This window comes from Myxocyprinus asiaticus, chromosome 7 (genome assembly GCF_019703515.2).
Source record: "Myxocyprinus asiaticus isolate MX2 ecotype Aquarium Trade chromosome 7, UBuf_Myxa_2, whole genome shotgun sequence".
In the NCBI taxonomy this organism is placed as follows: Eukaryota; Metazoa; Chordata; class Actinopteri; order Cypriniformes; family Catostomidae; genus Myxocyprinus; species Myxocyprinus asiaticus.
In genome coordinates, this window is record NC_059350.1 from 22,292,310 (window position 1) to 22,318,098 (window position 25,789).

At 37.7% G+C, this 25,789-nt stretch overlaps 1 protein-coding gene and 1 non-coding gene across 4 annotated transcripts in view; both read left to right on the forward strand.

Moving 5' to 3' along the window:
• LOC127444320 (CD99 antigen-like protein 2) overlaps nt 1-25,789 on the forward strand; it is a 29,673-nt gene that overhangs the window by 1,579 nt on the left and 2,305 nt on the right. The window contains exons 2-13 of one of the 3 annotated variants that reach the window (XR_007897797.1): nt 12,152-12,193; nt 12,611-12,661; nt 12,800-12,832; nt 17,236-17,277; nt 17,524-17,544; nt 17,705-17,737; nt 18,241-18,291; nt 18,431-18,514; nt 19,123-19,146; nt 19,869-19,892; nt 24,381-24,883; nt 25,018-25,134. Coding sequence is in view for 2 of the 3 variants with exons in the window: in XM_051703609.1 (XP_051559569.1) it covers nt 12,152-12,193; nt 12,611-12,661; nt 12,800-12,832; nt 17,236-17,277; nt 17,524-17,544; nt 17,705-17,737; nt 18,241-18,291; nt 18,431-18,514; nt 19,123-19,146; nt 19,869-19,892; nt 25,018-25,134; nt 25,701-25,754 (576 nt within the window). In the remaining variant the exon portion in view is untranslated. Of the gene's footprint in view, nt 1-12,151; nt 12,194-12,610; nt 12,662-12,799; nt 12,833-17,235; nt 17,278-17,523; nt 17,545-17,704; nt 17,738-18,240; nt 18,292-18,430; nt 18,515-19,122; nt 19,147-19,868; nt 19,893-22,540; nt 23,912-24,380; nt 24,884-25,017; nt 25,135-25,700; nt 25,755-25,789 lie in introns of those variants that run through there. The other 2 variants (XM_051703609.1, XM_051703610.1) reach the window with 2 other exon arrangements.
• trnar-ucu (transfer RNA arginine (anticodon UCU)) lies at nt 25,470-25,561 on the forward strand. Its single transcript is given in 2 exon segments — nt 25,470-25,506; nt 25,526-25,561. It is a non-coding gene; the product is annotated as a tRNA-Arg (tRNA).

Sequence of the window (25,789 nt, forward strand, 5' to 3'; positions counted from 1 at the left end):
GGGAGGGTTTGGTCAATTTATGATTCCTTTGTTTTCATAGAATAGACAAAGAATGGGCAACTTTGATGGAGATGAGGGCCAACATTTTCTCTCCTTTCTACCGAAGTGCTGGATTACAAATCCGCACTCTCACATTGTTGACCCCCTTACTCAATTTCTTAATTACTGTGGGTAATCTATGCACGACTAATGCAATTTATTTTAAATGTTTTGTATAGTACACAGTATTGTATATACACATGCAGTTAAAATGGACAAATTCATGTTCACTTGACAAGCAATAGATACGACTTCAATAATACATACAGTATTATCAAGAAAATAAATCTCATTTGTATTGTCTGTACATTTCCAACAAGGATCTATTTTCAACCCCACCTCAGAAAGAATTGTGTGCTTAAAAGCTGATGTAATTTCTGCGACACTAGCGCCATTGAACTAAAATGCAAAAATAAACAATGTTTTTAAAACAGCTTTCTGAATTGGGCATATACCATCAAGCTAATTGAACAAATTCAGGGCTACAGGATTAGTTCCCTATCGATTCAGTTCACTTGACATTGCGGTAAACATTTTTGGGGAAAACCTTCTCCGACAACCTAGCTGAAGCCCTTGTATAATAATGCCAATATTATGATTGGCAATGGTGTTTGGGCCCTGCCCCTTTAGGCACATAGTTGGCCTATATAAGCGGGTGCGCGAACACCATTTATTCAGAATTTTCTTCCTTCAAGACCGTCATCGTCTCGTCTTGACTACGACAATCATCTCATCTTATACAGCCCTCTCTTCGCCGTCGACGGACACCCTCCAGCGGACGGGACTTCCCTGCAGACGCAGACAGGACGACTTATTGCCTGTACCACTTAGCGCACACAGTCCCTCCCCTGCAGTGTTCCGGCAAAGATTCTCTCTGCCTCGCCGTCGAAGACGCTTCTCTGTGAACGGGTTCTTGTTCACATGCTCGCCATTGAACAATGCAGTGCTTCAGTGAGACATCCCTGCTTCCCGCAGCATTCCAGCTGGAGATATTGTATCCTTTTCATATATACATATTAATATGTTGATGTATCATATATGCATGCAACGCGTCTTTTTCAAGATGCCGTTATGCAAGAGTTCCGCATGCGAGCAGCACATCCTGCCGTCAGATGAACATGAGAGCTGCATTCGGTGCCTGAGCTGCACCCACGCTGACACGGCTCTCATAAAGACAGACTGCCCTGACTGCAAGGACATGACTCTCCGGATGCTCTGTTCAAGGATCACCCTCATTCTGAGGGACGATCCCGCCTCCTGCAAACCTCCCACCCGCCTCTTCTGTGTTAGATCCTGAGGGTTCACACAGGGAGCCACGGCGGGGCCATGAGGTTGAGTTGGATGAAGTCGAGGAATATCCCATGCCGGCTCAAGCCCCTAGATCTCCAGATGTAGCGTCCGCATCAGTACAGTATATGCATGATGAGCTCTGGCCCTCTATCGGAGTGCACAAACATATCACATTGGTGGTTCTGACGATGGGGATGACATTGTGTCCCTCGCAGCATCAAATATGAGTGAATGGTCCACGGAGGATGTTGCCTTTCCTTCCCCCAGTGAGGAGGAGGAGCTTGCGCACGCCACTGATAAGAGCTGATTCGCGTTCCCTCACAGGAGGTTGAGGAGCTCGGTTTATAGTACTCCCCTCCAGTCAAGCTGGAAATATCTAGCCTGGATGAGTGGTCCTGCAGTCCGGTCACTGTCAAAAGACTGTGTCTCAAAGGGCAGCGTCATTCTTTCCGGAGATCCGGCTTGCTGCACATGCTCGACACACACTGTTACATGCTGTTCACTTCCCCTCCTCGCCGGAGCTCGCTGGGAGATTGCATGTGTGTTATTTCTGTGTGATGATTTTCACATGAACAATCTTTTCACAAAATAAAGTGCTTGTTGCATCTGCTCACGCTGCATATGCTCGACACACACACAAATATTTACATGCTCTTCGCTTCCCCTCCCTGCTGGTGTTCGCCGGGAGGCTTCACACAGGCTGTTTTCTGTGTATTGTGTTCACATAAACTATGTTTTCATAAAAATCTGAAATGTGCTAGTCACAAATATTGAGAAGCACACAGTCATACGCTGCTCATTCACTGCCGTAGGTCGCTTGGATGATACACAAATGTGTTTCTGTGTGTTGTATTCACACAACCAATGTTCTCACACAAAAGAGAAAGCACTTGTTGCGGGAGACGTGCACACATCACACACTGTTCACTCCCTGCCAGAGTTTGCCTGGATGTTGCAATGTTTTTGTGTGATGTGTTAAATAAAGAATGATTCTTACAGAAAAGAGAAAAGCACTCGTGATGCCTTCACGAGACACACACACATTCTCATTTCTCACCCCTTCCCCGCCGGAGTTCGTTGGGACAAGGATATTACACCGACTACCTCTATGATGGGCTATTATTAGCCCGATCAGAGGATCTGTTGTGCGAGCACAGCTTCGACATTTTAACAGCATCATGCTGGGTCAGGCCTTCTGGCAAAAGGTGGTAATCACAGATGTGTTCAGGCGGGCACCCAGCCTTTGGCACCTAGCACTTCAGTCGTCTGGAAATACTAGCTGTCTCTTAGCCTTGAAGGCTTTTCATTCCAAGGTAGCGAATCGCCACGTTCTGATTCGAATTGACAACATGACAGTGGTAGCTTACATAAATACCATGCCCTGCTGGGGTGAATGTCATTCTGCAAGATACAGCACTGTCCGCGAGATGCCTCTATGCGCTAAGTGCTGTGTTTTTGCAAATTGGTGCTTTTCACATGGTGAAGACTCAGTGAACTGCTCCATAGCTGAGATCCTTGCGTTCTTCCAAGAGCGGCACATTGATGCTTAGGTAGCAACTATGTCAGCATACCATGCCCCGGAGGCTGTCTCCTCCATGGGCAGACATATTCTATTTTTCAATTCCTCAAGGGAGCGAGGCGCCTAAACCTCCTCGCCCTGCTACAGTCCCAGCTTGGGATTTAAACCTTGTAACACTGGCTATAATAAAACAACAAGAGTCACACAAAATTTGAGGGGGGATCATCCACCAACTGTATTTTTAAAGCACTTAACCCCTTTATAATATAAATAAAAAAAGAAAAACCAAACATTCATTGGGAAAATACATCATTGAACATGACCACATAAAGACATGAGTCCACACCACCTTGCAATACTCTTCTTATAGAGGTAGAGGATACAAAGCGATCACAGTTGAACATTGATGAAGGAGCACTCAGTGGTTAATGTCCATATTAAGTATTCAGTCCCCATTCCAGAACAAGTATCAAGGAACATCACAGGAATAAACAGTCCAAACGAATATTGAGGATGAAGTAGGCCTTTACACTTTACAATACTCAGGACTGATGGTTGGTACAGCCCATGCGCCCACAAACGAAAACCCTCTGTATACAAACAAGATTAAACTGCAATCAGACCAAACATGAAATATTTCATATACATATATACACAACCCAACCACCAAAACCAAAAACATCACTTACATTGAGCTGAAAGAACAATGATGTTCCTCAAAATAGGGCAAACACAGCGTCTTAAAAAGAGATGAGCTTCTAGCCCTGCTACAGCACATGGCTACAATCTTACTCTATAAAAGGGTAAGCTTACATGATTACCTTCCTAACCTCCCCCTAGTGACAGGGAGGAAAACTACAAAAGGAACAGTTGCACCAAACTGTTACAACCTGGTGCTGAAGGCTTTCACGAGCCCCCTGTTTGAACCATTGGAATTTGTTGAGTTGCATGTGCTTTCTTTAAGACTCCTATTGGCTCTGGCCTCAGTTAAACAGGTGGGTGATATGCAGGCACTGTCGGTTGACAGTTCATGTCTAGAATTCGGACCAGGGCTTTCAAAAGCCACCGTCAAGCCCAAAAAATGCTATATGCCTAAGGTGCTTTCCACACCCTTTAGGGCCTAGGTAGTCCACCTAAAAACCTTTGCTTCCCCACAGTCTAATTCAGATGAGGAGCACTTAACACATTTATTATGGCTCGTGCGGGCATTATACATATATGTGGAGTGTACCCGCCAGTTTAGACTGTCAGATCAGCTCTTCGTTTGTTATGGAGGATTCACAACAGGCATGTCCGTCTACAAGCAAAGGCTTTTTCACTGGATCATTGATGCGATCGCCCTCGCTTATCAATCACAGGATGTGAGATGCCCTATTGGCGTGAAAGCGCATTCAACCAGAGGCATAGTGTCTTCATGTGCATGGACAAACGGTGTATCCCTACAGGATATATTCCTTGCAGCAGGTTGGCCTTTATAGAACACGTTTGTGAGGTTTTATAAACTAGGCGTGGCATCCATCGCTTCGAGTCCTCTCTGTCTAGAGAGCTTGCTATTTCAATACCAACGGGTGAGCCTGAGCTCCTTATTACAGGCAGGCAACCTGTTATCATTTTAATACTGTGTAGGCTGCTATTCAGTTTACTCCCACTAGAAGTCACAAGCACTTCCAAAAATAATAAACCTACCTCTTGTTATGAAAGAATTACATTTATACTGTGTGTATTATAAGACTCGTATATATTCCCAGCATAAGATTAACTTCCTGTCTGGTTGTCACCATGTGGGGTTATTCATTATTCTATACACTTGAAATATGTTTGCAATAAGTCACTGCCTGGCGGGCCTGTGACCTCATATACATATTCTTTTACAAGTGTTTATACCATGGTATATCTCTCGGGTATGATGTCATGTAGTGTGACGTGATGGGACTCAAAAGCATTCACCGCAATATCAAGTGAACTGAATTGATAGGGATCATCTCCTGTTACACATGTAACCTCAGACATGATAAACTGGTAGAAATTTGCCAACTGGTATACATTTTGGAATATCGTCTCTATCGTGGTATCGCAAAATTTCCACACGAGAAACGTGTACAGCACTATGTACAGCACATAGCACGTACGCATTACACACTCTGTCGGATAAATGGAGGAAGGCGGAGTGACTGCTTGTTTCTCAAATTCATTTGAATGAGAAGATGAGAGGAGATTATGAAGGAAAAAGTGTGTCCTCCATCGTGTGGAATTAGTTTGGCTTTAGAAAACGCGATACCGAGCAGAAAACAGTGATTTGCAAGGTTTGTACATTGTGTATGTCAGTATATCCATGTGCGTGTATATATATATCAGTGGTCAGGGCTTGACGTGAGACTGATAGAAATAATGAAACGCAGTTTTTCTCTGACCGCTGCACGTGTCATTAGATGAAAAGCTTGTCTAGAACACAAGAAAAAATGACACTGAATCCTCTATAATCATAATAATAATAACAGTAATAATAATAATAATAAAAAGAAAATTGGTGCACATCATCAGACTGAAATGTGACATTTGTTTTTAACTTTGACTATGTTTGTCAAGTTCAAAATAAAGAGAAAATTATATAAGATTTTATAAGATAAGATATAAATATCTTATATAATAAGATAATTATATGAGATTTTAAGTTTTAATTTATAAAGTATTTAATTCACTGACTGGACTACTCCAAATTACACATTGCGACATGGCTTAATATATAATAAAATTTTATTGATTTTTCAGAAATATTTAACTATATTGTGATATATATCGTTATCGTGATATAAAATTACTCATATCGTGATATATGATTTTGGTCATATCGCCCACCCCTAGGCTCTATGAAATATATGTACATGTTCCCAATAGATCATCCAGTGATGGCTAGAGTAAATAATCTTTGTCCTTGATTTGGGTAAAATTTCATGGAAAACTATGCGAGTTGCGTTCCGCGGTGCTGCAGAATTTTGACGCTGAGCATTGGTGGTGTGCTTCTTTTGTATATTTTGTAGAAAATAAATAATTGTTTTGAATTTTAGAAAGCGCCATGTCGTCCGCCAGATGCGTCCAGTGTGCGACCCCTTTTAATTTACCCTGCCGCTTACACTTTATTAAAGTTTTGTTGAGAAATATGTCTGAAGAGACAAAGACTATTGTGAAACGAACAGCCCTATTTATATCTGAAAAAAATCCTGATATATATCTATAATCATCGAAAAAACCTTCCGATTGAAAAAGGCCCCAAAATCGATCTCAAGCCTACCGCTTATATTGAACTTCAAGTGAAATGATGTTCATCTCTAGTCCATGAAACAAAGTGGTTTGCATCATTCATCCCTTTCTATAGCCAAAGCAGCAGGTTTGCCATGGAACGTAAGTTACTATGTTGATGAACACCGGTAAAAGCTGACCCACCTTCATGGTACCTAAAATCCAGAGTTGACGCAAACTAAACTGAAACTTACCTTACTAGCCACCTAAACCGGCTTCACAATATAGGCCTCTGGCCTGCATTTGTTTAGATAGTCCCGCCCTCAACTCACACCATTGGTTGAGTAACGTTGTGGGAGTGGGTCTAAGCGTGTCTCTCAAAACAAACACCGGAATTTTTATAGTGCCGCAGAGACACAATGTTTACACTTATCAAATAAATAAACCTATTAAAGGAATAGTTCACCCAAAAATGAAAAAAAAATTCATCAAAACAGAATTTAAGACTTTTAGGATTTCATTTCAGGCCTCCTTCTCTAAATAATGCAAGTGAATGTCCAAAATGCATATTTAGGGTGCATCAAAATAATCCACACGACTCCAGTTGACAAATAAAGGTCTTCTGAACCCAAACGATTGATTATTTTTTAGAAACAAAACAATACTTATATAATTTTTAACTACAAACGTTCGCTTCCGTACATCTCTGTGACGTGTGCTCATGAGAGGGATGACGTAAGCTTGTTCGTAAGGTCACGCGTCACGTGGAGGAGGAGTCGTGATTGTTTAAAAGAGAAACTTGTGCTGTTCACAAACCAAAACAGTCCAAAACAATTTCAAAACAATATAAAATAAAATAAAAAATCATTTCCAAATAATAATAAAAAAAAAAAAAACAATGTAAACAATGACACCCTTCCTGACTCCTCCTCCACGTGATGCGAAATTTCCACACCCCACACGTGCACGGACCGATCAGTTACAATACAAAACACATCTCACTTTTCACAAGACTTTTCAGCAATCTGACAGGCCATCTCAATTAGGGTTGCAGCGGTATGAGATTTTCATGGTACGATAACCATCTCAGAAAACGACACGGTGTACGGTATTACACAATTATTATTATCAGTTACAATGACCCTTATAGGAGTGAAAACAGAAGGTTTTTTTTTTTTTTTTTTTTTTTTTAACAAAGGCTTTATTGTAATTGAAACTTGAAACCATTTTTTTATGGAAGTATGTGTAAAAAAGTCTTCCTTTTGAAAACAAATAGAATAAATAAGAAAGCTAAACTGAATTATAAACATGATAAAAAAATAGCATGTAACTATAACATGTTATATAACTAAAGCATGTTAGTTTACATGTTAGCATAGCATGTTAAATAACTACTAAATGAAAAATAACATCAGCCGTGTGAGCTTTTAAAGTAATGTCCTAGGATTATTAACAATTAACATATACTGTAGGTGCATGACAGCGCAGCCAGACTGCTCCTGTCTGTACCTTTAACTCAGTGGTTCTCAACTGGTTTTGCTTCAGGACCTAGATTTTACATTGGAAATCAAGTGGCGACCCACTATAGTAAAAACGTAACCTGTATTTAACATATTCTGGGTCGCATTTCCTTTTATGTTGCATAGTTATGTTCATGGTTTTGACGTCAACAACAAAAGCAACAGGAAGTTTTCTCTCCCCCTTTTTAAAAATTGAAGAGCATATTTACTTATATGAGCCCATTATTATCCCATTTGTTTCCTAATTTCAAACATAATTCAAACAGAACATACATATTACACAGGAGGAAAGTCTCCTCATTATCATAGTTAGTTCAGTGTAGCTAGTTTTAAATAATAGTAATAATAAGAAGAAATTATATTATTTATGAAAAATAAATACTATCTGAAACACATCTTGAAACTTTAACTACAACTGCCACTGTTGATATAAAATGAGGTCTAATAGATTCTACCTTTACATTATTTCATATGAAACTATAACATTTTGTCAAAATATAACAGTTACTATTAATCATGTAAAACTGTGAAACAATTTTGTAAAGGTGTTGATGCATAATGGAAAAAAAATGAGCGCATAGCACAGTGTTGCTCTTTTCCTCCTCAGTGCTGTTTGGCATGTCAGGGCTGCCTACTGTTTAAGAGGTTCGACTTGACTTCCTCAGTAACGCTTTAAACTAGAAAAGTCTCACTAGAATTGAAATTGGTCACATCAGTTTTGAGGTCTGCGCTCTGCAATATTGAGGGAAGCCCGGTTGTTGCACGCATGCGCCAGAGAGAAGAGCAGATCATGATCGCGAGCTGGTTCCATTACACTCGTGCGAAAGTGCAGATGAGAAGCCTTTAGCTGATTGCGAGATTATCATTAAATCTGCCTCAGGAGTCCTAAATTGGCTATCACTTGGGCGGCCATGTCATTGTTCTTTCCCTGCTGTCTGCGACCCAGTCCGAATAGACCTGCGACCCAATTTTGGAGGTATACCGCTGCAACCCTAATCTCAATTGCTCATTTCTTTGCAGTTACCACCGAAAAACAACTTTTTTCGTTTTTCAGAAGCTTGAGCGAAACAGCATGAGGTGCCTTTAGTGATTCTCGCACGGTCACGTATTTGGTAAAAATGTTGCTGCTAATGTATCTGTGATAGAAGCAGCTCTGGTGTCACCGGTGTATCTCTGTCATTCTTCTCTTTGTGAGCAGTGATGTAACAGTGATTTAAATTGAAATCTTTCATGGCAGATTCTGTGTCCAAACACACTAAATACATGGTTTTCCCCATGAACTCTGTAAACAGAAAAATACCATTTCAACTGGAAAATGTGGTTTTCATAGTCAATTTTCTTGTTATATTTCTCATTTTGTCAAATTGTTTGGAACAAGCAATCTCTACATATAGATAGCAGTAATAACACACTAGCCTGAATGCAATCTTCACATGAACACCTTTTCAATGTACTAAAATGCATTTTCAATCTAATATTGTTTGACAGGCCCTATTCAAAGCTAATGCTGGCTGTCATTTGCCCATCCCTGGAATAAGCACATGTAAAACTGGGCGGGGCCACAACATTTTTAGTGTGTGAAAGTGACCTGTTAAACTCCAGTCCAGGCTTTTACCCTCTAGGAATGGGCTATATTTCTCTCTCTCACTCTCTCATAATTGGTTTTGGTTTTTTGAGTCTTTCTGTTAGGGGGTCATGCAAGAGAAATTAGGCAGAAGGAAAGGCAATGTTACAGATGCTTTCTATGAATGTTTTGCCACTAACTTCTCACTGTAATGCTATTAGTCACTATAAAGCTAATAGATGTTATACTTGGACTCATTTGAGTTGCTTCACTTGAGTTCCTTACAACCATTTTTTGGGGTTTGTACTATGTGAAGTGTGACCACATGTAAGTCTCAAGCTCAAATCAGGTGTATTTGGTTCCACTTGCTGAAGTATAACTATTTAGATTTCTAATGAATGTGTTCTGGAAAATGAATAGGTCAATACATTTCAGTAATCATTTATGGGTTGTTAATTATAATAAGTATTTTGCCCATTGAGTCTATAAATGAGATCCACGCACATTTGTTGCTTGCAATGGAAATGTAGGGAATCAAACAAGATTGCTGTTCAGTTGGCTGGATGCATTCTCTATTGACAAGTTTGGATTTCTCAGGGGACGCAAATTAATTTTTGAGATGTGTAACTATTATGAGACTTAAAAATGCCAGTTTTTGTGGGAGAACAGACAAAAATGTTACTCCTTTTTTCACTATACATCTTGCCATTGCAGGCTTTAGGCACGATTATAATTTCAAGCTTGAGTACACTTTCTAGCGCTTGTCGCATGCACAGAGCACTAGATGGCACTCGGAAGTGTAATCGAGCCTGAAGTCATGACTGCCAGAGAGACTGCTGATGGTACCATTTATAGTGAAAAAAGTAACGTTTTGGTCTGTTCTCACCCCCCCAAAAAATCTGATCATTTCAGAAGACATGGATTAAACTACTGGAGTCTTATGGATTACCTTTATGCTGCCTTAATGTGCTTTTTGGAGCTTTTAATTAGACTTTAGATTTTATGATGATAAAATTGAATTAAACTTTTAAAACACGAAATTCAGAGAACACAGAATTTAGATAGAAATAAAATAAACTGATTTCATAGGGCCCTTAGCATTGACTATTGAAAACCCCATATTGGTTGACCACTAGACATATACATAAATTTTTGTTTAATAAATGTATACATTTTTGAATGTGATTAAACTATCCATAAGCATGGAGAATGACAAAAAATAAACTAAAATACACTGCCAATTAGGGCTGAAATGATTAGTCAACATTATCATCAACGTCAACAATAAAAAATTGTCGACAAACATTTTCATTGTCGAATAGTCGTTTGATGTCATTTAACGTAACATGAGATCAAATGAAACTCTAATGATGATGCGGAAGAGCAGCACTGCAGCTCACGCTTGACTGAGGAGAGGAAGAAAACACAGCTCACAGTCCAGAGGCACACTAAAGGCCGAAACATACTTCACGCAAGTACACAGACGCGAGCGCTTGGCCAATGCGTGGTCCTGTTGTACATTACGTGCACTCTTGCGTTGCTCTGGTGGTTACAAACCTCAGACCACAAGAGGGCCTGACCACGAAACCAGTGCTGTGTCCGAAAACAGGAAAATGCTGCCTTCGGAGGCTGTACACGGCGGCAGGATAAAAATAAGGTGCTATTCAAACTGTTTGGAGACCAGTTGCTTAGAGTTCCATTCATTCAAAACAGCTGTCAGTTAAGCCATTAACTGATTAAGCAGCAAGTCAGCTGCCTATGTTTTCGGATGCAAAAGTCGTATATATTTTTCGAAAAGATTCTGCCTGAGTCCGTAATGACAGTTGTTGATTGAAAGAAGAAAATCTCCTCTAGCACCCCTTGCAGCAACGCTGAGAATGCAGTGTGTACTTGCATTGTGTAATGAATTGAGTGCTGACACATTTCGCAACAACGCATGAAATCGAGGTTGTGTAGCAAGGTGCGTCTGCGTTCACATACTTGCGTAGAGTATGTTTGGGCCTTACATTTTCACAGCTTCAGGTGATGTAGATCGCAAAGTATGAGGGAATTATACAAAAATACCAAATAAATGATAACAGAAGCACTCTCGTTGTGGAATAAATGGAGCCGGAACTGCTGCTCTGCTGAAGCAAAACTTGTGTGTCGAGCGACTTTAAAGGAAACACCCCGGCGTTACATCTTTAATGCAGTTGTATTTAATGCGTTGTAGCTTTATTAAAGTTCAAATAATCAGGAAGCAGGTCATGTAAATAACTACAAATTCCAAAACTGGCATTACTCTGTGCGGCCAGCACCTCTTCTATAAATTGCGCGAAGTGTCCCGATCTAAGGGGGAGAGATTGAAACTGCACCTGGCTGATGCACACTCTGTCGCAGGGACGCTCATCCCTCGAGCGTGTGCGCTTAATGCAGCTAGATTATAACGTGATGGCTCGCGACTTATTGAATCATTATATATGTGTCACTGTGCACTTTACTGCACTCGCAGAAGTATAACCAAGTGAAAAAATGCACTTAAATACAAAATATATATCTAAATATCTTATGTTGCTTCTCAAGTAAATGTATTTCTAGACAATTTTAAATGGAAAACAAGACAAAACCACTTGATATCAATAGGATTTTTTGCAGTGAATTTTTACTGAATTAAACTTAATAAAAAAAAATGTTTTTTCTTGTAATTCAGTGAATATCATTTAGAGGTATTTTTAAAAGATGATTTTGTCTGCTTTACTGTTAGCAAGCACGTACATACAACCTTTTAAGTTGAGGCACAAGCTGAATAGTCGGTTAAGAGCTAATGATTAATTGTTGCAACAATCGCCCAAATAGTCAAATAATCATTCTAATAATCGTTAGATTAGTGGACTATCAAAATAATCGTTAGTTGCAGCCCTACTGCCAATAAATGTTTTTTATGCACTGAAAATCAACATAGTTTGATTAAACATAACATTAAAAACAACTGTCTCCTTGCAGAATTGGACCTCTCTGATGCCCTTTTTGATGATGACAGCAAGCGTAAGTAAAGAGTTCTCTTTTGTTTTATATGGTTACCTGTATGTTGATGTGCTACTTTATATATATATGTATATATATATATATATATATATATATATATATATATATATATATATATATATATATATATATATATATATATATATATATATATATATATATACAGTAGCGGTTCTAGCTTGTATGGCGCCCTGGGCGAAACGCGCTTCTGCACGCTCCCAAAGTTGTTGATGGGCGGCGCCTTGCCGTTTTATATATATATGTGAGTGTGTATAACAAATGTAAGCTAGAGAATTGTATTGCATGGTGAAAATCTTTATTTTTGTAAACTATTTTTGTAAACTGTGTAAACTTTTCAACTATGCAACTAATATGCCTCTTAATATGACTAATGATATTTTTGTCTATCTTAAAAAGCCACTGCAAAGCCACCGGTGAAACCAACCCCTCCCAAAAACTCAAATCCAAGTAAGAAGTTTTTTTTTTTTTTTTACACATACAGTATTATGCTCACACATATTATTATTGTTATATTTAGTATAGGACACAATACATATACTGTAGAGCTTTACTTAACATGTTTCACTTACTGCTTTACTCTTCCAGATGGGTTTGACCTGTCAGATGCATTTGATTTAGGTAAGGCTGTGTGGGATTTTCTCCTCAATTATTTTTTTTTTTCTGTAATGAAGTTTGAAGAAATAGAAATTAAATTAACTGCTGTAAAATCACATTCAGAACGAATATGATCCATAAACATGATCATACAGAGAACATATCGGGTATTTTCAGAAAAATTTTATGATTATTAATATTTATTGTATGAAATGCCACCTGTAAACATTTGTGTTTCATATAGATTTCCTATAGAAAATGAGGCTGATAATATTTGGTCAGTTATGGATCGCTCAGGCTTTTGCAAAGATCAGTGGTATAAAGAATGCCTATACTTATACATTTCAGCCCATAACCTGTTTGCTTTTGTCTGCAGTTTAGACCTGACCATAGATTGACCTTTTCATCAAATTAAAAACTCATTCGCAATGGTCTTCTCAGCCTCAGGATATAAACACTATTGAAGACCCGTGGTCTGAATTTAAGAGAGTAATACACATAATATCAAATATTAACTGTGGTGGATTAAAATTTGTAGAAGTATACCATTAGTATACTTCTTCCCCATATGATGGGCAAATTCCAATTGAAAATTATCATCCTTATGCTTTATTCTCTCCAAAAGGACAGAGCCCTTGAAGTGGGTACTCTGAAGTGAGCATGGTATTACTTTATGGATGTACCCTTTGCTAATAGTGTTGTGGAAGGGCCCTTCGTAAAAATAAAAATAAAAAGTTCTTACTTTCGTTGGAACGATCCTTCGGGTGGTGTCCTCTTTCCTGCTGTATTATATTATATTTTTTATGTATTCATTTTTGCTTATTTTCAAGAACCTTTACAGATTTTATAGATTATAGAATTTTATGATCGTGTTTATTTTTAATACACTTGTGTGGCTATAGCCAGGGTTGGGAGGGTTACTTTTAAAATGTGTTCCACTACCAATTACAGAATACATGCGATCAAATTTTTTTTTCTTTTTTTTTTTTTTTTTACATATTCCGTTAGATTACTCAAGGTCTGTTACGTAATCTGAGTACGTTAGATTACTACTTAAGCATTGGTAGATTTTTTTTTTTTTTCACTTGTTTTGACTATAAACAAGCTAATAACAGTACAGTAAGAAAAAATACATTTTATGGAGAAAAAAGCCTAAATATCTTATGCAAAGTAAATTTATCTTGTTTTAACCATTTTGTATTTTTACAGGAAAACAATAAAAAAATTATCATCAAGTATAAGATTTCTGCAGTATATCTTTGCTCTAAGATCAAAGGTCTTATTTGGGGGGGGTTAACTAAAAGAAGATATATATATATATATATATATATATATATATATATATATATATATATATATATATATATATATATATATATATATATATCTGTATATATACATAAAACTGATTTTTTTATTTTAAAAAAAATAAATCGTGGCTGGTCAAAGGGCAAGAAATTGCATTTTAGTTTAGCAGAAAGCTGAATGAAAATTTACACAAGGTTAACTATTTCTGCTGCTCCAAACTTCAAAACCCCATCACTTTTTCCTCAATAATGTCATATTCACTTTTTCACTCATAACAGTGTAATCGCCCTCTGTCTGCTCATATGAATGTTAAACATTATAAGTGTTTCGCCGCTCTTCAAACGTTCCTCGGATCGCATCATTTATACAGATAAATGTTTTCCAACTGAATAGACTAAATATTAAATGAAACGAATGACAATAAAATGCAAAGTGATCTCTTTTGAAATCAAGGGCACATTAAAATAAAGCGTTACACATTCATATGTACAAACAATAGTACGCAAGTATAAACACCACGGGACCACTGCAGCCATCCTACTGCTCAGGAAGGAGACGCATTCTGTCTCCTAGAAATGAACGTAATTGGTGTGAAAAGTGCAAATCAGTCCCAGAACAACAACAAAGGACCTTGTGAATATGCTGGAGGAAACAGGTAGTATCTATATCCACAGTAAAATTAGTCCTATATCGACATAACCTAAAAAGCTGCTCAGCAAGGTAGAAGCAACTGCTCCAAAACCACCATAAAAAAGCCAAATTACAGTTTGCAAGTGCACATGGGGACAAAGATCTTTTTTTTTTTGGAGAAATGTCCTCTGGTCTAATGAAACAAAAATTGAACTGTTTGGCCATAATGACCATCATTATGTTTGGAGAAAAAAGGGTGAGGCTTGCAAGCTGAAGAACACCATCCCAACTGTGAAGCATGGGGGTGGTAGCATCATGTTGTGGGGGTGCTTTGCTGCAGGAGGAACTGGTGCACTTCACTAAATAGATGGCATCATGAGGAAGTAAAATTATGTGGATATATTGAAGCAACATCTCAAGATATCAGCCAGGAAGTTAAAGCTTGGTCGCAAATGGGTCTTCCAAATGGACAATGACCCCAAGCATACCTCCAAAGTTGTGGCAAAATGGCTTAAGGACAACAAAGTCAAGGTACTGGAGTGGCCATCACAAAGCCCTGACCTCAATCCAATAGACATTTTGTGGGCAGAACTGAACAAAAGTATGCGAGCAAGGAGGCCTACAAACCTGACTCAGTTACACCAGTTCTATCTGGAGGAATGGGCCAAAATTCTAGCAACTTATTGTGAAAAAAAAAATATATATATATATATACAATTTAAAAAATGTATTCAGATAATTAAAATGCATTACATTATTGTGGCAGAGGAGTTAAGCATTGATAAGACAATACAAAAAGTGGCTTTAGAATCCAATGTATTATTTATTTGCATATTATTGAACACTGTGATGGACTGGCCACCTGTCCAGAGTGTTTCCCTGCCTTCAGACCGAGACAGCTGGGATAGGTTCCAGCACTACCCGTGACCCTGCATAGGATAAGCGGCTATAGAAGATGGATGGATGGATGGATATTATTGAACATAAGCCAATCATTGGCCTACAATTCACTGCAATCCATTATGCAGTTGAATTTGTCAATCAGCCTGAGATTTATTATGAGGGCTTGTCTAAGGACCTGTCAATGTACACCTGTGTCAGACGGATGCTTTTGGAGCATCTCACTTTGGTTGCGTTGCATCATAAACATACCATTTTTAGGTCGCTGTGTCAAGTTAAACGTAGTTTAATGCTTTGAAAAACATGCCTTGAGATCCCTAAATTCGGATTTGCGCCCCATCAAGCTGTGTTTTGTACACATCCTCATGTTGTCATGTGAAAGACTTTGGTGCTGTCTGCTGAAGGGTTGGTTTGTTCACTGTAGAAGTTGCGTGTTGCCTATACAGCTGAAGTTTCGCCTACTGCCCCCTGGAGAAAACAGGTGATACTTCAAGCTTGAATTGCTCAGGAACCTTCCTTATTGTGGTCTGGGGATATGATTAATCACATTATCCTGTGAAAGAGGCCACTGCCACCAGAGAATACCTTTCCATGAAGGAGTGTACCTGGTCTGCAACTATGTTTAGGTTGGTGGCACGTGTCAAATTGATGCCAACATGAATGGCTGGACCCAGGGTTTCCCAGGAGAACATTGCCCAGAGCATCACACTCTGTCCACCTGCTTGTCGTCTTCTCACAGTGCATCCTGGTGCCATCACTTCCTCAGGTAAACGGCACACCTGTATATGGTTGTCCAAATGTGATGTAAAGAAAACGTGACTCATCGGACCAGGCGACCTTCTTCCACTGCTCCAAGGTCCAGTCCCGACGCTTGCGTGCCCTTTTTAGGCATTTTCAGTGGTGGATAGGGGTCATCATGGGCACTCGGACAGGTGTGCGGCTACGCAGCCCCATACGCAGCAGGGTGCGATGCACTGTGTATTGTGGCACATTCCTCCTGTAACCATCATTAACATTTTCTGTTACTTGTGCCACAGCAGTTCTTCTGTCTTTCCCAGACAGGATAGAATCCGTTGCCCTCACGCATCAATGAGCCTTGGGCGCCCAGCACCTGTCGCTGGTTTGTGGTTTGTCCCTCCTTGGTCGGTAGATACTCACCACTGGTGACTGGGAGCACCCCACAAGCTTTGCCGTTTCAGAGATGCTCATGACCCAATCATCTGGCCATAACAATTTGGCCCTTGTCAAAGTCGCTCAGGTCTTTACTCCTCCCCATTTCTCCTGCATTCAACACGTTGACTACAAGAACTGATTGTTCACTTACCATCTAATCTACCCAGACTTTGACATGTGGCCTTTTTAGGAGATGATCAACGTTACTCGCTTCACCTGTGAGTGATCATAATGTTTTGGCTCATCAGTGTATATATGAGAACATTCTGGAGCAGTTGTATTTTCCTCTTCTTTTTTTTCTTTCTTTTTTTTTTTTTTTTTTTTACTGAAACCTGATTCTGATTCTGATTTTAACAATCCGCACTCAGAATGAAAAATATGTTTATTTATGATACTTTTATGTTTATTGTGCACAGAACCCAAGAAACCTGATGTTAATCCTCCCAAATCAAAAGATGGTAAGAAGCCACACAGTATGTTTATGTAATTTTGGGGTTGTGGTGAGGTGTTTACGTATGTTTTTTTTTTCTTTGGTGTAGTTCAATTGGTTATTGCATCAGTGCAGTTTTGCTTTTAATGGTGGTATAATGAAGGACAGTTTTCAGTTCATTCGAGTTTATCCTTTCACTATGCTTTTTGTCATTTGTGTCAAGAAGTGTGAGATATCAAATAAATTAATACATCATTCCTTATCTCATTTGCAGATCCAAAGAAACCAACTGAAGGTAAAATATACAAATGCACACATGTCATTAAATAAGTTCCATTTCTAAATCAGTTATTGCTTAATTCTTGTAATCAGAAGACTGTGATAAGTGAATGCTTACAACTATCTGTTCAAAGGCCAGGTGTTAACACATGACACTATGATGTTTTCATTCTTAGAGGGCTTTGATCTGTCTGATGCTCTTGGTCCAGGTAAAAATTGTAGTGTGTGTTGCTTTTTCTCTGGAACTTGCTGGGGTTTTCTTCTGTAGTTTACTATAGTAACATCTGTTCTGTAGTTTTCTCTTGTGTGTTGTTTACAATCTTTCATTGGTTGCAGAACCATTAATTGATTTTAAACTAATTCAATTGCAATCCTGCTTGCAGTTTGCATCATGTTGGATTGGCACATTGTAAAGGAACTCAGCTAAGCTTAACAATATGATGTACTAAAATCGATTGGATTCATCTGAAATTACAAATGACTTTCCAGCTCTTATATTTGAGTTATTCCTATGAGCATTTGTTCACTTCTCTTCAGTAATACAGTACATGGCTGTTGATGTCCAATGCCTTTAATTTTGCTGTTTGTGAAGGTGCTATCTGGAATGATTTATAGGAATAACGGATTATGGGTTTTATTTGTAATTAGCAGTGGGCTCAAATAATACATTTGCTGTTATTTTGATTCATTGTTTATTTTTTCCCCTCTGCAGATCTTGAGCCCAAAAAGCCTCTAGTCCCACCCAGAGAAGGAGGAGGAACTGGTATGCTTCTGTTTATGTGTGCAACTGTTTAAATGTATTACACCACTTTTACAGTACATCCCAAAACATGCATTAAGATTCTAATTTGCTTTGCTCTGCTATTATTTTTTATAAAATCTTACATTCACTTTTCATTAAGGTGGTGGATCTTTAGATGACAACGACTTGTTTGATTTGACCGAAGATGGGAGTGAATACAAGCCCGATGGAGGCCGAAGTGGAGGTTTGTGTCATTGTTTTTCTTAGTTTCCCATATTCTTTAAATCATCCTTATTCAGTTTGAGTTGTGGTTGTAAATCTAGGCCTTTTATGAAAAGAAATGGCAATAATCACAACCAACTTGTATTAAGTCCAGAGTTAAAATTATAGATAGATAATGTTACCTAATCCAATTGTGGTATGAAAAAAACTCCCATCAAACTATTATATAACCTTTAAAACTTGGAACTAATCAGAAATCCATTTCTAATGTTACAGAGATATTCTTAATTGTCGTCTTAGAGATTAATATGTCTTCTTTACAGTAAAAATGGAACCAAGAGAATGAAAAATATTAAAGTATAAAGTTGGCCTTGTAATTAATGCCACATTTAGTTTAAATAGTTCTGTGTAATTCACCGTGAAGCACTGAGGTTTCCTGTAGAAGTTTTGTATAACTTTACTGACTTCAGTCATTTCAGACTTGATCGATTTGATAAAAATATGTCAAAGTATTGAGTATTGCAGTCTTTGTTAATACATTTGACTACATATTACTGTGTAGTCATCTGTTCAGTGAAATAAATCAGTGCTGTGGGTGTATCTGACTGTGGGTTTTGTTTTTGGTTTAAGGGCGAGGCGCAGACCCTCAAAACGGTATTTATCTGCTTACATCATTTGCATATACACTACCGCTCAAAAGTTTTGAAACACTTGACTGAAATGTTTCTCATGATCTTACAATTCTTTTGATCTGAAGGCGTATGCTTAAATGTTTGAAATTAGTTTTGTAGACAAAAATATACTTGTGCCACCATATTAATTTATTTCATTATAAAACTAAAATTTAATTTTAAAAAAAGTTTTTGAAATTGATGACTTGGACCAAATAATAAAGAAAAGCAGCCAATAAGTGCCCAACATAGATGGGAACTCCTTCAATACTGTTTAAAAAGCATCCCAGGGTGATACCTCAAGAAGATGGTTGAGAAAATATCAAGAGTACATGTCTGCAAATTTTAGGCAAAGGGTGACTACTTTGAAGATGCTAAAATATAACACAGTTTTGATTTATTTTGGATTTTGTTTAGTCACAACATAATTCCCATAGTTCCACTTATGTTATTCCATAGTTTTGATGACTTTACTATTATTCTAAAATGTGAAAGAAATAAATAAAAAAATATTATAATAAAGAATGAGTAAGTGTTTCAAAAGTTTTGACCGGTAGTGTATGTATGCCAAAAATATACCCTTTGAGTCATTAATTTTTCTGGTTACTGTAACATGAAACATTATGTACACATATAGAAAAGTAGAACATTTTGATTTCTTCTTTCACTGAATATTTCATTGTATGTCATTTGTTCTCTTGTTAGATGGCGCCTCTGACCATCCTCAAGGTAAATTATTATATTCACTAATCATAATGAAATGTGTAATTTAAGGAAGATTCTCCCCCTATCCTTTAATCAATGTTTTGGAAAAAACATCACCCATAAAATGATTGTTGTTTATAGAGTTTACTTGTGCACTTGTGTACAGTTTAAAGTCAGTCTCACAAACACTGTGTGAACGAGTGCCTTTTATGTTTCAGTACTCAGGGAAGGTCTCTTTCTTTTGCTCTCTCTTTTTTCCTTTATCTCTTGTAGCTATTTGTCCTTTCTAAACCATGGTTCTACTTGCCAGTGTTCGTCTGTAACAGCTTTCATAGTGGAGTTAGCTTTTTTTTGTCAAGAATGGGACATTTTATGTCTGACCACAGGCTAAAACATTTTAACATAACGTCTGAGCAAGACCATGGAAACTGAGTTGGTCTGATGACTAACTCTCACACAGTTCTTACATAAGGACAAGGCGGTCCAACAGACAGAAACAATTATTGTTAGGAGTACGTTGAAGTTTTCCACTAGCAGGTTTTTTCTTCTATGTTGTATTAGTTCATGAGCTTTGCAGTGTTCTATTTGTTTACCTGGCAAATAGTTGTATTGTTACCCTGGGGCCCGCTCTTCATACATTGCTTAATACTTGACGTATGATAATTGACGTATTCCAGATCTTCTAGTTATAATAATGAATCTCTAGCTAATTCGCCCAGATTTGATAAATATATCTGGATTGAGTTGAGAGAATTGCACATTCTTCAATATTTGAAACCATGACCAGCAATGCAGCGAATGATTGCCGACACGACAGACCAATGCAATGACATCATAAACTTTAGTAAAAATATGGTTATGATATAAATCATATCCATCTATATATTTCTGTATAAATTAATTTATGTATTCTCTCATCATTTGCTTACCCTCATGCCATCCCATATGTGTATGACCTTCTTCAGGAGAACTGAATTTTTAGAAGAATATCTCAGTGCTGTAGGTCCATACAATGCAAGTGGATGGTGATCATTGTATTGTATGGACCCACAAGTGGATGGTGATTATTGCATTACCTACAGAGCTGAGATATTCTTATAAAAATGTGTGTTTTGCAAAAGAAAGAAAGTCATACACATCTGGGATGGCATAATGGTGAGTAAATGATGAGAGCATTTTCATTTTTGTGTGAACAACCCTTTAATGCTAACACCAGCCAAAACAAAAGTAATTTTAAAAGGGAACACTCCCAAAGCAGCCAAAATAAAGAGAAAAGGCTAACAAGTTGTGAATAAATTAAATGTGTAACTACTACATTTTTTTCAGTTGCATTATGCCTTGATTTTTCCATTTCAAAACAGTTTTTTATTATTATTATTTCGATGTCATAAATGTTAATCCTACTTAGATGATAAATTAATTGTATAGTTATGCGGGTTGCAAGGACATAAATGCTCTCTTTAAAAGTCTGTGTTGTTACTTGGTTGAGAAACAACAAAAATCATGAAAGATTGATATTTATGTAAGAGGACTACATTTTCTAATGGCACAACAAACAATGCTCTTTTATTAAGTTCTTTGCATCTCTTGAGCTAAAGAGGACGCTAAGAACCAAGGTCAATGCAGACTGTTGGCGTTGTAGTTTACATGGATAAAATGTACCCAATATAAGACTCATAACATGGTATTAGGTAAATTACTCCCGTATGACTAAAGCAGTATGCCTAGATGAGTAAAATTGGTGGCACCTATAATTATCTAATATATTGTTATTTTATTTTAAAACCGAAATATTTAATTTCTGTGACACTAGTGCCACCGAACAGAATTGCAAAACAAAACAAAAACTATGTTTTTAAAATCGCTTTCTGAATACACCCATGGTCTGCAGTTGTTCAAACAGTCAGATAGTCCCACCCCCAACTCACGCCATTGGTCGAGTAACTTTGTTGGGGTAGGTCTAAGTGGGTTGATCAAAACAAACACAGGAATTTTTATAGACCTCATTCACATAGCGCCATTTTGGTTTTAACGGGAATGAAAATGAAGCAGAGAGGGACAGACTTACCACCTCTTTAATTGCACGCACGGTATGTCGAAAATAAGCATGTTGTATGGCGTTTTTTTGTCTACTGCAGTACAGCACATTGAAGAGACCGTATATCTGTCCCTCACAGCCTTGTTATGATTCCCGTCAAAAATCAAAGATGCCGCTGCTGTGAATGAGGTCTGTTGCGTCACAGAGACAGTGTTTACAGTTTTTGAGAAAATTAACCTATTAATTGCTTACTTATAGTTGTCTCTACATATTAAGCCAGTATAGAAGAAAGTATTTTAACACTGAAAAAGTTGCATACTTCAGCTTTAAATTATTATTAAAAAATAATCAGCTTCGCTTAATAGCCGCAATCTAATTCTGTTTGCGTTAAAAATGCCTGCTCTCAGACAGTTTTGAGTTTATGGACCTGTTCCTATAACAGCAACTTTGAGATGATCTTCCAAGGACTGAACAATCCAGGATTGGGCCAAATCATCAATGAAATCCAGATAATTCAGTCTCTGATGATAGATTTATGCAGTGCCTTCAGTTAATCTAAAGACTGTTTGATTTGACTGTTCATTGTGCCAGTGGCTGTGTCCTAAATCTCTGCTTCGATTGTCTGTCGTTGCAGATCTTAACCAGCAGTGGCTCCAGCTTATCAAGATGCTAGGCGATAATATACCTGAAGGCCTCAGTGTCTGGATTGCTCAGTTTAAACAAGTAGTGGAGCCCCTGTTAGAGCGGGTTCTGGAACTTCTGAATATAGCAGAGCAAAAGACTGAGCTCTAAATGTCTTGGTTGGGAATCTTCTTTGCTTGACATGAGTGTTTACATGGTTTTAAAGTTGTTTGTAAGGCTTGGACTGCTGGTGCTTAGGCTTTTTTGAGGTTGAGATACAAATCTGGTAGTAATTACGGTAATCACATTATTTTTGCAAAGCTGGCAGTTATTAAATATTAATTATATTGTATTGCTGACTGGTTTGATGTTAATCTTTATGTAAAAAGAGGTAGGTGGAGGCTACTTATAGTGGTTTGAAAGAATTGTAAAGCATATGAGAAGACCATCAAGTAATGATTTTGGCTATGAAATGGAACTTATTATACAGTATATTAGATCCTGTTACTTCATTTTTTGTTGTTTGTTTAGTAAACCAGAAGGGGTGGGGTTATCCCTTTACATGTCCATATTTTTCCTCAGGACATCCTTCGTGACATCCTCTTATGTTGTGTTTATGCAGAAATGGAGATTCTTCATAGACACTATGATTAAAAACACTCTAAAGTAACACGGTGCATCATCTCAAATGAGATCTAGTTTCTCATCTCCTTTGGTTTTATTGAATGGTGTATATTCGCTTCCTTTTTTTATGCATATGGCGGCCATCTTATTATTACCCATTTCTGACTACAAACATTTGTGTGTGTAACATGATGTGGTACAATACCCCTTTGGCTAAAACTTAACATTAAGCTTAATTTGACCTCAAAAATATACCAGAGGATTGAAGTTGGCAAAGGTTTGTCCTTGTTGTCCTGAATCTCAAAGAAACTAGTTGTGGGAAAGGGATGTTTTTAACCCCAGACTCATGTCATTACATTACACTGTAGCTTTCACTATAGTCAGGTATAAAGAAACATTATACATACACATAGCAGGCATTTGTCCCTTGAGAGAACTCCCTTAGGCAAACAAAGTATTTTGCGCATTGAGTTGTTAAACTGTTGAACATCTGAATTTCTGGTACAATCATGTCTCATGAAAGATACCTTCAACATTGATAGCATTATTTGACTTCCACCCCTCAGGTATGCTGCCATTTGTTTTTGAATGGCTTGTAGTTTTTCAGGCTCACATTTTCTTATTGGCTCTTTTAAATCTTCTCTTCTACAGAAACGGGTATTTTTACTATCATTCTTCTTTAATTTCAGTTTTGGTAAAGCATTGAAATGGCTACTTTTTGTACCTTTGTTCCTTCTTAATAAAGTGAAATGTGAGAATTTTCTTTGTTTGGTTAATGTCATAGTCACACCCAACTATGAGCAGATCCCACTGGGTACACCTTATTAACAATGGCACTTTGAGAATGTATTGAGTGTATGTGAAGAAAGCGACTGACCTCACAGCTGGCAATGTAATTTGGGGTTGCTTCTCTTTCTTGTTCTATAGAACTGCCTGAGGTTTAGGGAAGGAAATCTAGTGTATTTTAACAATAGATTTTACATTCAGTGATAAGTTTAGATATATCGTTTGGAAGCTTCTATTTACAGTCTTGTCTGTCAGGTTAACTCCTGCATGCATGTTTGCATACACACAAAAATGGGCGTATTCAGACAACACCCAGTAAGTTCAGACAACACACTGGTACTACTACAGTGGCTAATTTCTGCTACATTCTATTAAATTAAAATTGCCCCTAATGTCAGATTACACACTTTCCAGTATTTTAAATCTCTCGCTTTCTGACCTAGAACAATTGGACCAACTCATTGACTGACTGGATGACTTTGGATAGGATACAGATCTTAACCAAGGCAGAAAATAGGTTGTAAACTACAAGAGTCTTTATGGTATTTTAATTGGGAGTAAAAAATGCACCATCTGCTTGTTAACTGATAATTGTCTATAAATTGTAACTGATTTTTATTATTAATAATTTCTTGCTTAACTGGTAGAACATAGTGTTAACAATACCAAGGTCATGACTTTAATCCTCAAGGAACGCACGTACTGATAAATGTATAACTTGAATACACTGTTAGTTGCTTGGGATAAGAGCATCTGCCAAATGAATTATTGCATTAAATGTATGTCTGCAAGAACAATTCGTGCAAACCACGAGGCTTGTTTTCTGGTAGGGTAGCATTCTGGCAGGAAATTACTATTGCACTCCCTAGTGGCAGAAACCAAAACTGTCACTATTTGCTTTTCCTGCTGTGAAATCCCCAGTGATCATTTTCTTCCACAAGATACTGTAATTTGTCAGCTAGCTCTATTTATCTAAATGTATTAATAACGGATTAACCCGTTTTGAGGAAAATGTTTTTATTCTTAGAGTTATCACTTTGTTTACACACTCTAAAAGCAGTTTAATCCTGTTCCGTGCAGAAGCTGGAGGCGGGGCTCTTGCTGCTATCATGAGTTCTGTTGGTGTTGCTATCCTTGGTGCCGCTTCAAGTTACTTTGCATATCAGAAAAAGAAACTATGTTTCAAAGTACAAGGAGGTGAGTTTGGAACTTTTCTCCGGTAAAAGAACTGGAATCCTCATTTCAGCACTTTTTTTTTTTCAGTTTGGTTTTGAATTCTGAAAAGTTTACTCACATGATTGAGCAGGTCAGACTGCAAAGAAAAGAATGAACTCTTTATACTTGACAAAGACACTCTTTTAGATCTATAACCTTTTAACATCCTTTTATAGTTAGCTCCCTAAACTGTAAATGTAGACGGGTTGTAGCAACAGTACACAGTGTACTGGAGGGGGGAGGGATTGGACATGTGACGCGGCAGACGGTTAAACATCTTTCCTTGTGTTACAAAAGGCCAAAAGTCTTCAACAGTTGGCTCTGTGGCGCAATGGATAGCGCATTGGACTTCTAAGTAATACGTAGAGAAGCGATTCAAAGGTTGTGGGTTCGAGTCCCACCAGAGTCGAGTTTTTTTGAGAGATTGTTAAAAGAGGCTAACAACAGAATTAGCAGTGTTGTCAATGGTGAAAATGCTGTTCACATACAACATTAGAAACAAACAGAATTTATTCATGGTGTAAATTTCAATGTGCTTTTCTTCATAGGCGAAGACCCAGAGAGTGGCAAAAACCAACGTGGTGCTCAGTCTGAGCCTCAAGGTAAAGTTTTTTAATTTAGCATAATAGGAACATTG